The sequence below is a fragment of the Hemiscyllium ocellatum genome, chromosome 20, assembly GCF_020745735.1.
Source record: "Hemiscyllium ocellatum isolate sHemOce1 chromosome 20, sHemOce1.pat.X.cur, whole genome shotgun sequence".
NCBI lineage: Eukaryota > Metazoa > Chordata > Chondrichthyes > Orectolobiformes > Hemiscylliidae > Hemiscyllium > Hemiscyllium ocellatum.
This window is the reverse complement of record NC_083420.1, coordinates 42,997,153-43,011,405: the sequence shown is the minus strand read 5'-3', so window position 1 is coordinate 43,011,405 and position 14,253 is coordinate 42,997,153. Positions and strand designations below refer to the sequence as shown.

The window sequence follows — 14,253 nt, the reverse complement described above, 5'->3', positions numbered from 1 at the left end:
TCGTTCAGAGGGATAAGGAACCACGAGTCAATGATGAAAACAGAAATACAGGTATATTGCCACGAGGCAAGGTATATCAAGTGGTCCATGATAAAGGGCTCATGAGGGAAGGATATGCTGACAGGCAGAAGTGAGAAATAAAATCTGACACTGAATAGGGAAAAAAATTTGGAGGCAGCCTATTGTGGTTGGAGGACGTGTCACTCAATCACCAGTGTCCCAGAGAGGAATTTTGCAGACCTTCCTCAAAGCTAGCTCAAGGGTTTTTAACCTGGTTAATTGCTATGAGAATAGACACTCAAATGAAATTCAGTTGCCGAATGTACAGATTTGACACAAGGAGAGGTAATGAGGGTGCCCAGTAAGTAGCTGAAGCACCCAGCAAGATCAGGTAAATGGAGATCCTGTCATTTTTAATGGCATCAATACTATTGACCAATATTGGGCAGACACCTACTGAAGTACTACTAAAATGGTCATTTGAAGTACGGTAGCTGTGGATTTGATAGGTGCATGATGACCAGTGCAGAAACGATGGATTGAAAGGCCACGTTCCGTGCTCTGTGATTTTATAAACAATTTAACAGACAGACAGACTGCTTTATCAATTGAAAAGAATGGTGAAGAGGAGCAAAAGGCCACAGCTCAGAGACCAAGGAGATGCTGTTTGCCATCACTGAAGAGCCAGGGGAAGGGAAATAACAAGTCCATGACAAGGAAGGGAGAACAGGTTAAACTGTCTGTGATGGAGGTGGAGCTGGTGAAGCCAAAGGTTTCCACCAGAGTCCTGGAGGGACTGCTCCTGCCCCTTCCTTGTGAGTTGTGATTGCCAAGTAGCAAACAGTGCATGGTTTTGTGTGTTGAACCTAAAATAAGTCACACCTTTGATGGCATTAATCCTCTTCATTCTCTTGGCCTACGTATGACAAATGAACATTTGGGTGAGATACTGCGGCCTAAGGATTATCACCACAGCACAGGTAGCACTTGAGGGTGGGAAAGAATTCCAAACAATGAAAGACAGGGAGTCATTGTTTTAAAAAAAAAGTTTTTTTTTATTTGTGTACATTGGCGAGGAAAAAAACTGCACTGGCATAACAGCCTCTGAACTGGCACACCATATAATCTCAGCGCTAATCCCAATCATATTTAACACACATGCTCAGCAAGACAGCCAGTCAGCATAATAAAATAAAAATTATACAGTGTCAAAACATTGCAGTATTGAATTAAAACACAAAGGTGAAGTAAATGGCACCGTTCCATCCAAGATTACTGGACCTCACATCTAATCAATACATGACCCACTATGCTTCCCAAGCAGTGGAAGAGACAGAACAGTATGTGTGTCTCTATACATGTCAAGGCACACATACCAACTGTGCTATAATTACTGAGTCAATGAATGAAAACAGCAATATAAACAAAGGTTTGCAGATTTTGTTACATTAAGGGAACCAGAACACATTTGGTGCCTACTGCACACAATTTGAAACAATCCACCAAGAAACAGAAGAATGTGGTGACACTTAAGGGATAATGAGAATGGGGGGTGGGGCTGTTGCTGTACATACAGAAACCAATCTATAGTTAGGGGCATGCCACTTTGACAGATCTAATGTACAATGCCACTATGCGAGTTTCTCTCAATGGATGAGAAAAATAAAAACAAAATCCTTTATTGGGAACATTTTAACTGCAGCTTTACACCAGACTGTTATACCACAAACACAGCAACAACTAGAGATCCTCTCATATTTCATGACTTTGCACATGAATTACCACAGAGTCAAAAATGATTGAACATCAAAACAAACTGTATAATTGGCTTAAGTAAATCATTAGAGCAAAGAACAAGCAGTTTATTAACAAGCCCTCAACCTCCAGCAGGATCACAGTGCTGAGTCTATTAATATGCACACGTGCTAAAAAGAATTGGGTGATTATTTCCCTCTCCATTTTTCTTGGATATGTAGCTCTGATTTCAAGTGGCATACCGCCCTTTACTGCAGCTAGCAAAAGAAACAAAGCTCATATCTTTTGTCCCACTCATTAATGTGGCTCTGTGGAGACCAGTTGTATCACTGCTTGCCCGTTGACACAAATCTGGTTCTGAAAACAGACTCAGCACCTGTTAGAGCTGAGTGGTGCATTTGCTAAGCCATTAAAAGGTGTTCCTTGCCAGCCTTTAATCACAAGAAAATTCAATTTCAGGGAGACACCAATTTTTGAAAAGACAGAAAATCTGGGCTGACAAGTAGTTGACTGTATTCATGAGAACATGTGTGGTCTCTTTGAGGTGCTTACGATGGAAGCAAAGAAATTAAATGACCACACGTCAATTGACATGTCCTGATTTTGGACCAGACATTGTTGGGTCAGTCAATACTTGACAGTTCAATAACACTCATTAAACTTTTGTTGGATTTCAATAATTTGACCTCATGATGGCTTCTAACTGGAGGCTGCCCAACTATTTTTCAGGGGTTGGAAACAACAGTTTGTAAACACAAGACCAAAACCCTGTCTTCTCTCTGCACCAACTCACTTCTTCCCTCTTCCTGGTTCATTCAGACATAACACAATGAAAAATATCCATATCATATGCATCCAAGTCTTAGACTAGTATCTATTCAACTCCTGTATATCCTGTTAATAAATTTTTAAAAAGGTGACTTGCAAACAATTTGACAGTAAGAAAGACTTTCAACTTCAGCGAACGTGAGAGTGAACAATTTGAAGATACCACTCACCTGTCCAATTGGAAATGCACAATAGATTTCATTCATGAGACATTTTTTATGGAATAAGTATTTGAATTGTGTAAACTTTCAGAGATTCTGATCAGATCAATATGACCGAGGTTCTCTATTAAAGAAGCATTTTTTCCACTCAAGGTTATCAACATTTCAAAAAATAATTAACAATGTTAAAAGAATGGTCAACTGTTGATGAGCAATCATTTAAAGCATGATTTTGATTAGAAAATATTTAAAAGCTCTACAAATTGAGGTCTATTATAAGCTCTGGAAATAGATGTATGGAAGTAATGTTTTCCTGGAAAACGGAGAGTATTTGTTTAAAATTTGGTTGTTTTTCAGTCTTGAACCAAACAAAAATACTGAACACAACTTCCTACATAATGCTCAAAATGAAGGACAATCTCCTGGGGCAATGAAAAAATTCTCGATGTGCACAAGGGTTACACAGAGATGAACTTTAGCAAGCAAATCAAGCCATCAAAAAAATGCACAAAGTATGTAAATAGAGTCTTCAGCTGAGTCTTCTTTAGTACTGATCGATCTGTTGTGTAGTTATTTGCCATTCTGACTGTGTAACAGTCAAGCAAACAATTTCTTTGCCCAATGTGTAATTTAAGAAAAGAAGCAGCTCAGAATCCTAAATTGGCATAAATGACAAGGGCAAAGGTGAGAAATACTGGGGCTGCAGTCAGTAGCAGGATCTCAGGCACAGGCATAGTCCATACATAGTCCAGGGATTTGGTCACAGTCAGTCATCTGCTCAGGACAGTCACAGTCAGGGGATATATCTGAATGTAGTTGCAGAGAGGGGACAATGGTCAGTCTTGTAGGGGCATCAGCCGCAGCCAAGAGAATTGTAGGTCATCAGTCAGGGAGCTGCAAAGGCAGTGGTCAGGAGTTTGATCAGTAATGTCTAGGGTTGTTCAACATCTGTCAGGGATCTACTGTAAATGTACTCGAGTGAGGAAGATACATTGACACATTGCCAAAACGAGTGTGACAGTCTACGTTGAAGGAAGCAGAGATATTTATTGAGGTGCGGACAAGAACAACGATGGGGTGGGGGGAGAAGCATGTCAAGGTATAAGAGGGTTCTTGTCAGTGTCTACCACTGCACAGGGAGATGATAGAGGTCCAGTCAGCAAAGGTGAAGTGTAATATCAGTGCTCAGGAGGGAAAATGGAGGTAAAGTTCAAAGTGGTGAATCTCCACATGGCAGGAGAGAAGGGCAAAGGACGAGGTGGAGAAGGAAGAAAATGGCCTAAAGTGGTAGCAAGATTAAAACAGGGCATGGAGTAGCTGGGAGGGTACCAAGCAACCCAGCAGGACCTGATACTGAATATGTCTACTCTGATCTGTGTTCCCTGTTATCACTTGCTGTTCACTAAACATTAACTGCAACTGGAAAATGACTGGGACAAACATAGGATTAACGTTTGGATGTCAGAATATGGAAAAGAGAAACGTATGAAGGCCTAGGAGTTGAAACACAGCAGCCACTCCCTTTGTGACATTGTGTGTTGGTCCTCAGCTGAAGTGGTACATTTACCAAGTAGGTGCACACGCTGAGGCTCAGCTGCATGAATGTGGGATCTCTCAGCCGCGCATCCATATATGTATCAGGACAGTGACCGATGCCATCTGTGCAAGATTACACCAGTTCATTTTGTTTGTCGATAATCAGGTCATTGCTGCATCCTGGGAAGTAAAAGTCAGAAATATCACTGGCATCCTATGGTGCTGAGTGCCATTGGTGTGGGCACACATGGCACCGAGAGGGTTTTACCACAACACTGAGGAATTCATCTGCAGGAATGGTTCCATTTAATTAAATGACTATCTTCGTTACCATTTTCTGCAGGTGTGCTCACTGGCAGCTTCCACAACTCCTACATACTGAAGTACTTCCACTTATCTGCTACATTCTAGGGTGCAAGGGCCTTACAAAGCTGGCTACAGAGACCACAGCTCATGACACCATTGAAAAATGTTCAACGGATGAGGTATGCAGATATAATGCCATTCAGGTTTTGACCAGGGCCATGGGGGAACACATTGAAGCCTGGTGAAGATGTAGTGCTGCTGCTTAGACCCATCTGGAGCAGCCTCCAGTATAGTCCAGGAAGTCTATGCTGCACACTGCACAATTAAAGCAGTCAATGAGGCAATGTGTTGGATGCTGAGGAACAGGAGAAATGGGAGCAGTCTTCGGAGGAGGCGGAAGACAATGACATTGTGGATGAGAAAGCTCTTATTGTACATGACAGAACTCAGTTATAATGGGTGCTGTAAGTTCAAACAGGATCTGATTTATAAATGGTCCAGTTGATGAGAGCTGGTTGCAAACAGTCATGGAATATAAAATAGCCATTGGTCATCACACAAGCATTTTTGTTTGTTGAGGGCATCTGATGCCCTCTATTCAATTTGTTTGTGTCGCTTTTGATGGCTGTAAATCAAAGCTCATCTTTGGAACTGTCCTATTGCTAGCCTGTATGTGGTGTGCGCCAATTGAACAATGACAAGTTGCTGGCCTACACTGGTCACAGACTTGCAGTGACTTGAGGGGATGTTTTGACAGGATGCAGTTAGGACAGGTAAACTGAGTGGACTAGAAATCTACAGCCAACTTTAAGCTAATCCATTTACTAGTAAACCTAAAGAATTGTTAGAATATCACTTCCATACCCTACCTGATACTGTTCTCCACTAACTTCAATAGTGTGTCAAATTGGACCTCTTTGGCATTGCAAAACCAGCATCACACCAAAATTGTGGCAATTTTGCCTTCAAAACCAAAAAGAAAAAAAATTCTTCCCTTCATTCTTCCTCTCTATGAACTTTGTTATGGGACCACCACGAGAATAACCATTAAAGAATCTACTACCCACGTGAGATAATCTTGAAAGAATTTAGGCACCTGGAATTCTACACATCTGGTCCATTCTACTTCCTATTCTGAATACACATTAAAACGAGGGACACAAAAATATTGACTTCATTTCCTTAATAAAAATCAATAAAGATCTTTTAAAAGTACATTTACTCCATCACTTCTTAGTAAAAAAAATCAGATTATTCATCTACAAGTTCATTAAAGTTTGAGTAACTAGAAAATTTTAAGAACTGATATAGCCATGTTAGATACCTGTATAGTTTATAAAGTACAAAATATATGTGTCAATAATTTCCAAAGCTTCAAGTATGTTTTCAAAATGTGAAGCCATATTACAAACATTCTACACAATTCCCAGAATTGATTAGCTTTAAGACCAACGAAATGATAATTTAGCAAAGATTAACTGGCAAAAACTACATTGACCAAGTTGCTCCATCTGGACAATTCAGTGTGACAAGCCTGAGTCAGCAACATTTACATTAAAATTCAAATGAAACTCTTATCATTAAAGTATATTCAATACCCATCTAGAATTTTAAGAAGCTGTGTGTTTGGTAAATTGAATTAATTTAAGTGTAAGTGAATTAAACCATTGGGAATTAAACCATAAAGACAACAAGTAGTCTTACTATTCAAACTCATGAAGGCACTGGCCTACAAGTTTAAAGGCTCTGTGCCTGTTTAACCCTTGTAAAATGACTAAGGGTCAAATGTGGCAGGTAATATGCACACGCTCAATCTGCACTTGCTGGTTATACTGATGAGGACTCTTGCATAGACATCAAAAATGCGCACCTAACATTGGTGTTAAGCCCTTTGCCTATGCCTTCTTTGCAGAATTAATTAAACAGGACCATAGCATATGCTGTACATACTGCAGTTACTTTGGGTACTTAGCAAGTAATCCAATTCCTTCAAAACATTTCAGAAATGCTCCTCTAGGCTCAACATTAAATATGCAGGCTGCAACCTGCTCCTGCATAACACAAGGGCTTTTCAGTTAGGCCTTTCAAAACACTTCAACTAGCAGCAGTGCTGGCTATTCCTGCTGCGGGCACTCCATCTCAATCAGAAGCTCACTCGTTGGTGATAGATAAACTAATTTACCATTGTTTTGCCACCTGTCCTTAGGTGCAGATAGTGCACCAGGACTTATCCTAATTCAGACATGATCCAATTTCTTGACCATTCGCTGTTCTGACAGGTGTTAGTTGCCTTCTGGTATCTAAAGCAAGTGATTATGCTTTCCTATGTGAATACAGATGTTTAACATTGCCAGACTATTTAACTTTTGAGACATGATCGAGTGTTGCTGCACTCAATCGAACTTCACCCAATTGCAATCCAGGATGGGCACTCTTAAAGCCATTAGACAAGGGACTTGTGACAGATTTCTCCACCCCAAACACAAAGCTAATTACAGTACCTCGGACACATTAAGTTAACTCAACACAGCAGAAAAAACACACACACAATCTTCCTATTAGACTTGCTGAGCCATCTTACAGCTAATAACTGTAGCACATTAGAAGCGAAGTGTTTGTGAAGTTGATTCCAAAGAAGGACCCAACAGTATCATGAATAACAATCCTACCACCATTCTGGTTGAGATTAGCTAACTTTACACAGATCAGATATTGAACCGGAGATCTTCCCAGTGCATCTGGCTCAGTTTGGCACAAAGCAGTGCATTTATTAACTGAGTAACTAAAGCAGCTATGCAGTGTTTCTCAGTATCACATTACTATACAGTATATCAATGGTTTGAGATTGTATTATTCCTGACAAAACACATTTCCATATAAATTTATGGTCTTTTTTAAAAAAGATCTTGTACAGTTTCAACAGTAATGTTGGATTTATAAAGTATGCTTAAAAACATGGGCTCTTCTTCAGCACAGGTCATCCCTGGTTGACATAACCAATGTTATAACACTGTTACTGGACATGTAGCAACCATTTCTGAAGTCTGTTTCTTGAAAGAGCAGCACAGTATTGACAGCTCCTCACATTGTACCCAGTCAATGGTTTCCTGATGTAGGTCCCAAAATGAAAGGCACACAAACTCAGAGATCCCAAAATAAGCAGCATAGGTAACCCAGCTTGGCAAAATAATGTAGTTGGAATTGCCCATTTTCAGTCAGCTCCAAATTTTTTATAGAGTTTTCTTTAAAATTTTGGTATAACCTAATTTTCAAGTCCTGAAGGATGTAATTTCTGTTTGCTCCCATTTCAGTATCTTCAGAACAGGAGGAGGAATTGCAGTACACTTTTGTAGATCATTAAAGAGTTTGATTAAATTTTTCCTTTTATATATCTTATTGTATTCCCTCCTTAAGTGACAGCCCCACTACCAATTCTCTGCCTCCTCTGAGAAAGCAGTCCTCATTTTTTGTGACACACATAAGTAATCAGATTCCACTTAGCATTTTCCCTTTCACAAATCTATTATAATAGTACTGGTACAACTTGACTATTCCTATCGGATAATAGGAGTGAACTCTCATTGCAGCATTCTACCATGTTACATTCCATGCAACCCTAGAATTTTTCCATGAACATTACTGCCATTTTTTATTGAAATATTTAATTTGTCTTGACTCAAATGTTCTCATTGCAATCATGAAGATATAATTAATGTTTGATTATTTACCTTTAAACACAAAAATAACAAGAGGTGAGGGACCAATTACCAAGATCTTTCCTCAGTTACTACTTAGGATCACTAACAAATCAGGCACCTTTTCACAGTTAGCTGTTTTAATTGCTAGTTTTCACAGTAACTGGTCTACGTTGAGATTCTTGAAAACGTTTTAAGTGCTACACATTTAAACACATCAGTGACACTCTGAATGATAAATCATGCAAAGATAAATATAATCAAGAGTATATGTTGCATCTGTCAAAAATAAGAGCTTTTTTCCTTTTTCTGTTCTTTACAACCAGACTGTTTTCAGTGAACTATATACAAATGGTCAATACTAATCTGACCAAGAGTAACCAAGAGTTTATGGCTGCTTGGGCTTGGATTGAATTGAGAGAATCAAAGAGCACAATTGGAGACAGGGACTCTTGGACCCTCTCTGGTGACTCAGTAGTCAGTACTGCTGCCTCACAGCAACAAGGATCCAGGTTTGATTCCAGCCGCAGGCGACTGTCTGCACATTCGCCCAGTTTCTGCGTGGGTTTCTTCTGGGTGCTCCAGTTTCCCTGCACAGTCCAAAGATATGCAGGCTAGGTGGATTGGCTCATAGTGTCCAGGGATATACAGGCTTGGCGGGTTAGCCATAGGGAAATGTGGAGTTACGTGATATGGGAGGGGGCTAGGTGGGTTGTTATGCACTCAATGTGCCAAATGCCCTCCTTCTACACTAATTAGGGTGCAATGATTATATGTTCTTATCTCCAGGCCAGGTTTACAAACGGGATAGGACTTTCCGTTCTCAGCTCCTACTGACGGTTGGACATCTAGGCTCAGAAATTCTGGGTTTGGATTTTACAGCTGGTGCCAGTTTGAGTTTTTTCACAAAAGGTACAAAACAAACACCTCTCAGAATCTTTTAAGTGCAGCACAGAGATTTCTGACTGGTATAAAGCACCTTACACAAACAGCCATAAACTCAACCGCCTTTTCTTAAGTAATTAGGTTCACTCTTAAATAGAAATCCCATTGGATAAGTGAGAACAAAAAAAGCTATCAATTTTATTTATAAGTTCCTCAGACATCAGATAGGATCATCTCCTAAAACCTCTTTTACAAAGGAGGCAACATCTGTTTTCATGGCATCATGGATTTTGAAGAAGGAATGCGCCTGTTGGAAAGAAATTGAAAGATTTACGAACAAATTTTCAGACTGGTATTTGTCACACATATTCCAATTGCAAATGGCAGAAGAGTAGAAGTTCTCACCATGAGATCAATGTAGTTCATTCGATCTTTGGGGTTTTTCTTTAAACTAAAAATAGAAACAAATTCAGAATTGGATATTTCAACATGACTAATGTTAGAACATGTCATGGTGAAGCTGCACATTGATAGCTCCATTCCTACTTATCACACTTCATCTTTGTAAGCATCCTTGAGTTGTATCCCTCCCAAATCACTACATTCATCCGATTCTGACCTCCTGCATACACCCAATTTTCACTGCCACAAGCAGGTTTCCGATGCCTGGTTTTTAAACTCTACGATTCCTTCTCTAAATCTCTCATCCTCTCCAACCTCTTTAAAACCAATAATACGGACCACGGTCCAAAACATCATATGTGGAGAGATGCCAAGTTTTATCTGTTAATGCTCTTGGGAAGCATCCTGGAATAGTGCATTATGGTGTTAACCAAATACAAGCAGTTGTTCACTATTATTTAGCCTTAAAGCTTAAATTAATTTTTTGTATAAGGTTTAGTGTTGTTTCTTAAAGGCATTTTTTTAAAAAAATGATTTCAATCCAATTAAACCATATATTTGCACTCCGGTAAATTTGACAAGCCTGAAGTATAACTGATTGTACACATTTGAGAACTTGACTGGTGTTTTCTTATTTAAAAACTAAAAAAAAACTTTGACATTTGTTGAAACGCTACCTGAAAATTTTGAATTGGTATTTGCCCCTGCCTCACCCACAAAACCTCCCAGCCTTCACACACACACCCAACTTCACTGAGAAGCCGAGGATCAGGAACTTGAATTCCATATGATTCTAGTCCAGCCTGTTTAAAAGTCCCAAGGTAAGTAGTATCACAAATATGTTCGCATGCATCACAAACTTACCACTGTGCTGTGAAATCCACAAAATCCTTGGAGAAGCGGTCTGCGGGTAACTGCGGGGAAGGCTCTTCAACAACTTGCTTTAATTGTTGGAACGGAGTTCCCCAGGATTCATACGGAAACCGTAGGATTGCTAGTTCAATCTGCCACAACGTTAAGAATAAAATCCTATATTAAGATTGCACATCTATGACAATTGACTGCAGAAAAAGTATGCTGATACTCAGGGGATTTGTACTACCAGTAAATACACACGTGATACTGATACATTTATGAACTAGTTACTGCAGTCACATCGTACTCAGCCCGAATAGAAACTTCCCACAAGATCAAGGCTAACACTGCAGTTCCCTTCAGGAGGGAATGATGCACTACTAAAATGTTAATTTCTGGATGAGATGTCAGAGCAGAAAAAGGCCATTCAGCCTGCTCTGCCATACAGTTGGGCCATGGTTGATATTGATTAGATTACTTACAGTGTGGAAACAGGCCCTTCGGCCCAACAAGTCCACACCGACCCGCCGAAGTGCAACCCACTCATACCCCTACATTTACCCCTTTACCTAACACTATGGGCAATTTAGCATGGCCAATTCACCTGACCTGCACATCTGTGTGACTGTGGGAGGAAACTGGAGCACCCGGAGGAAACCCACGCAGACACGGGGAGAACGTGCAAACTCCACAGTCAGTTGCCTGAGTCGGGAATTGAACCCGGGTCTCTGGCGCTGTGAGGCAGCAGTGCTAACCACTGTGCCACCGTGCCGCCCACTCAACTCCTCTTTCCTGCATTTCCACACAACCCTCGATTCCCTTACTAATTAAAAAAACTGTTTATCTGAGCCTCGAATATACTTAAAGAACTAGCCTCAGCAGCCCTCTAAGGAATTCCACAGATTTAATATCCTCAAAATAAAAAACAAAAATTCCTCCTCCTGTCTTAAATGCCACTCTGAAACATCTGCACAGAAGCTGGAATCCTGTCACCCTTTATTTCCTTGTGCAGAGTAGATTGTGGCCAACCAGCTCAGAGTTAGTCCCCTGAACGGAGGAGATTCTAAATCCCCTGTTTATTTAAATATTGTTTTTCTTTTTTCATTTCCCCTATACAACTACCACACAGCAGTAGTGCTTATATTTCCCATGCACTCATGTTGTGATCCCATCTTTTCTTGCTTTTTCTTGGCAATGCTGCGTGATCAAAAAAGTGAAGGGGAGGGCAGGGATTAAATTGAAATAGAGTTGGAGGGGGAAATAAAGCACTCCACACTCTATGGTGTCCACCTCTCCTTGAGGGAGTTGGTAGATACCATATGCTCCTTCTCCAGGGACACCCAGACTCAGACATAGCCAAGGAAGAAGACAGGCGGTCAATCATAACAACCCCCTCCAGGCCCGCTGCCTGGACCAGTTTATGGCCAGTTTGGCCAGGCCCAGGAGTAGACCCACGAGGAGGTCCTCTGACCTCCCCTCCCTCCAAAGTCTGTAGGATAGATTTGTAGCTCAGGTGCTCGTTGTTGTGGTTCTGTCCGCCGAGGTGGGAATTTGTATTGCAGACGTTTCGGCCCCTGTCTAGGTAACATCCTCAATGCTTGGGAGCCTCCTGTGAAGCACTTCTGTGATCTTTCCTCCGGCATTTGTAGTGGTTTGAATCTGCCGCTTCCTGTTGTCAGTTCCAGCTGTCCACTGCAGTGGTCGGTATATTGGGTCCAGGTCGATGTGCTTATTGATTGAATCTGTGGATGAGTGCCATGCCTCTAGGAATTCCCTGGCTGTTCTCTGTTTGGCTTGTCCTATAGTAGTAGTGTTGTCCCAGTCGAATTCACGTTGCTTGTCATCTGCGTATGTGGCTACTAAGAATAGCTGTCATGTCGTTTCGTGGCGAGTTGGTGTTCATGGATGCGGATAGTTAGCTGTCTTTCTGTTTGCCCTATGTAGTGTTTTGTGCAGTCCTAGTATGGGATTTTGTACACTGCATTGGTTTTGCTCTTGCTGGGTATTGGGTCCTTCGTTCTGGTGAGTTGTTGTCCGAGAGTGGCTGTTGGTTTGTGTGCTGTTATGAGTCCTAGTGGTTCCAGTAGTCTGGCTGTCAGGTCAAAAATGCTCTTGATGTATGGTAGTGTGACTCATCCTTTGGGTTGCGGCATTCCGTCCCTCCTCCACACCAGGTCCCCAAAGATCAAGAGCATGGGATTGATGTGCAGCCAAAAAGCAAATGAGAAAGTTCTTTACAAAAATTAAGAAGGGAGTGCAAATGCCCACCCCCCATATATACATGTTCACAGACTCCGCAGCACTGCAGAACAAGCAGCTGGACTGGGAGTCTGTGAACCACTGCAATCTGCAGTTGCAGGGGACTGCCACGTGCAGCACCCTCCACCCTAGATCCCAGAGAGAAAGGGGTAGGACTCCCATGTAGAGAGCCCTCCATTGAGGCTCCCCACCACCCAGTGGCAAATCGGTACATGTCCAGGCAGTGGATGAAGGAAAAGAGGTGAACGGTGTGCAGCAGCAGTATGTATAGGGCCACCCGTGATATGTCCCTTAAGGGGACAAAATTAAAGTTCCGGAGGCGGCTCAGGTTGTGGGGCACAGGCTCCCGCAGGAAGTACAGGAGCTTAGGGCCAATGTTAAATTCCATCCGGGCGGTGGTGAGCGCAGACGGCCTAACTGCAGTAGTGCTTATATTTTCCCCAACACCTATGATGTGTATGTGCAGGTGTGAGGCACAGTGAAAGTCAACAGGTACATAAACCTTTATTTATCTTCCACCACCAAGGAAGGAAGGAAACATCCAACTGTTCAGTGACAAGCAGTGCCCTTACCTGCTGGGTTTTTTTTTAAGGAACACACTGACTGTGGCCCAGCCAGCACAGAAACAGTCCCCTAAACTGAGGAGACTCAAAATCTGTTTTTTTTTAAAAAACAGGTGTACAACACCATAGGCTCTTATTAAGCAGCCTAAGTGGTCAAATGCCTTCTGAAAATCCACATACATTACAGCCACTGTTTCCCCTCAATCTATCTTGCTTATTACTTTTAAACAAGCTTGTTAGGCATAATTTCCCCTTTGTGGAAGCATGCTGACTCTGCTTAATTATGTCATGTATTTTTAAATGCTCTGCAATTACATCATTCATAACAGACTCAAACATGTTACAGATAACTAAAGTTAAGCTAACTGGCCTCGAGTTACCTAGTTTTATTTTGTCCCTTTCCTTCCTTAAATAAAATGTGTTAGTGTTTTCCAATTCTCCAATCCATGTTCAATGAGACATCAAACCAAGGCCCCACATTCCCTCTTAAGTAGATGGCAAAGATTCCATGTCACAAAAGTAAAAAGGAGACCAGGAGTGTTATCCTGGCTGACACTGATTCCCCAAACAATATGACAAAAAGGATTGCCTCATTATCCCATTGCTGATTGTAAGGGCTCACGCTGAACAATTTTGTTGTCACATTTTCCATGTTACAACAAAGACTACATTCTAAGAATACTTAAATAGTTTTAAAACCCTTTTTGGCATCCAGTGTTCATGAAAGGCATTACATAAATGCATATGTCTTTATTTTTAGATTTTGGCAATATGGAAATGATCTTTTCTTTATAGTATTGAAGTATTGGACTGCCACGTGCAGCACCCTCCACCCTAGATCCCAGAGAGAAAGGGGTAGGACTCCCATGTAGAGAGCCCTCCATTGAGGCTCCCCACCACCCAGTGGCAAAACCAAGGCTGACTAGGAAGAACCAGAACATGAAAGCATGTTGACTACACAGTGGACTAACATTTATCTAGCCAATTGTTCCACCTTTTGTCTCTCCT

The 14,253-nt window shown here is 41.2% G+C and overlaps 1 protein-coding gene across 2 annotated transcripts in view; it reads right to left on the bottom strand.

The window, feature by feature from the left end:
• Positions 1-6,211: 6,211 nt before the first annotated feature.
• LOC132825484 (dual specificity mitogen-activated protein kinase kinase 6-like) overlaps positions 6,212-14,253 on the bottom strand; it is a 125,755-nt gene continuing 117,713 nt past the window's right edge. For both annotated transcript variants that reach the window (XM_060840803.1, XM_060840802.1), the window contains exons 10-12: positions 10,433-10,572; positions 9,572-9,617; positions 6,212-9,473 (exon numbers count right to left, since the gene is read on the bottom strand). In XM_060840803.1, coding sequence (XP_060696786.1) covers positions 9,387-9,473; positions 9,572-9,617; positions 10,433-10,572 — 273 coding nt within the window. In that variant the 3' untranslated portion in view covers positions 6,212-9,386. The remainder of the gene's footprint in view (positions 9,474-9,571; positions 9,618-10,432; positions 10,573-14,253) is intronic.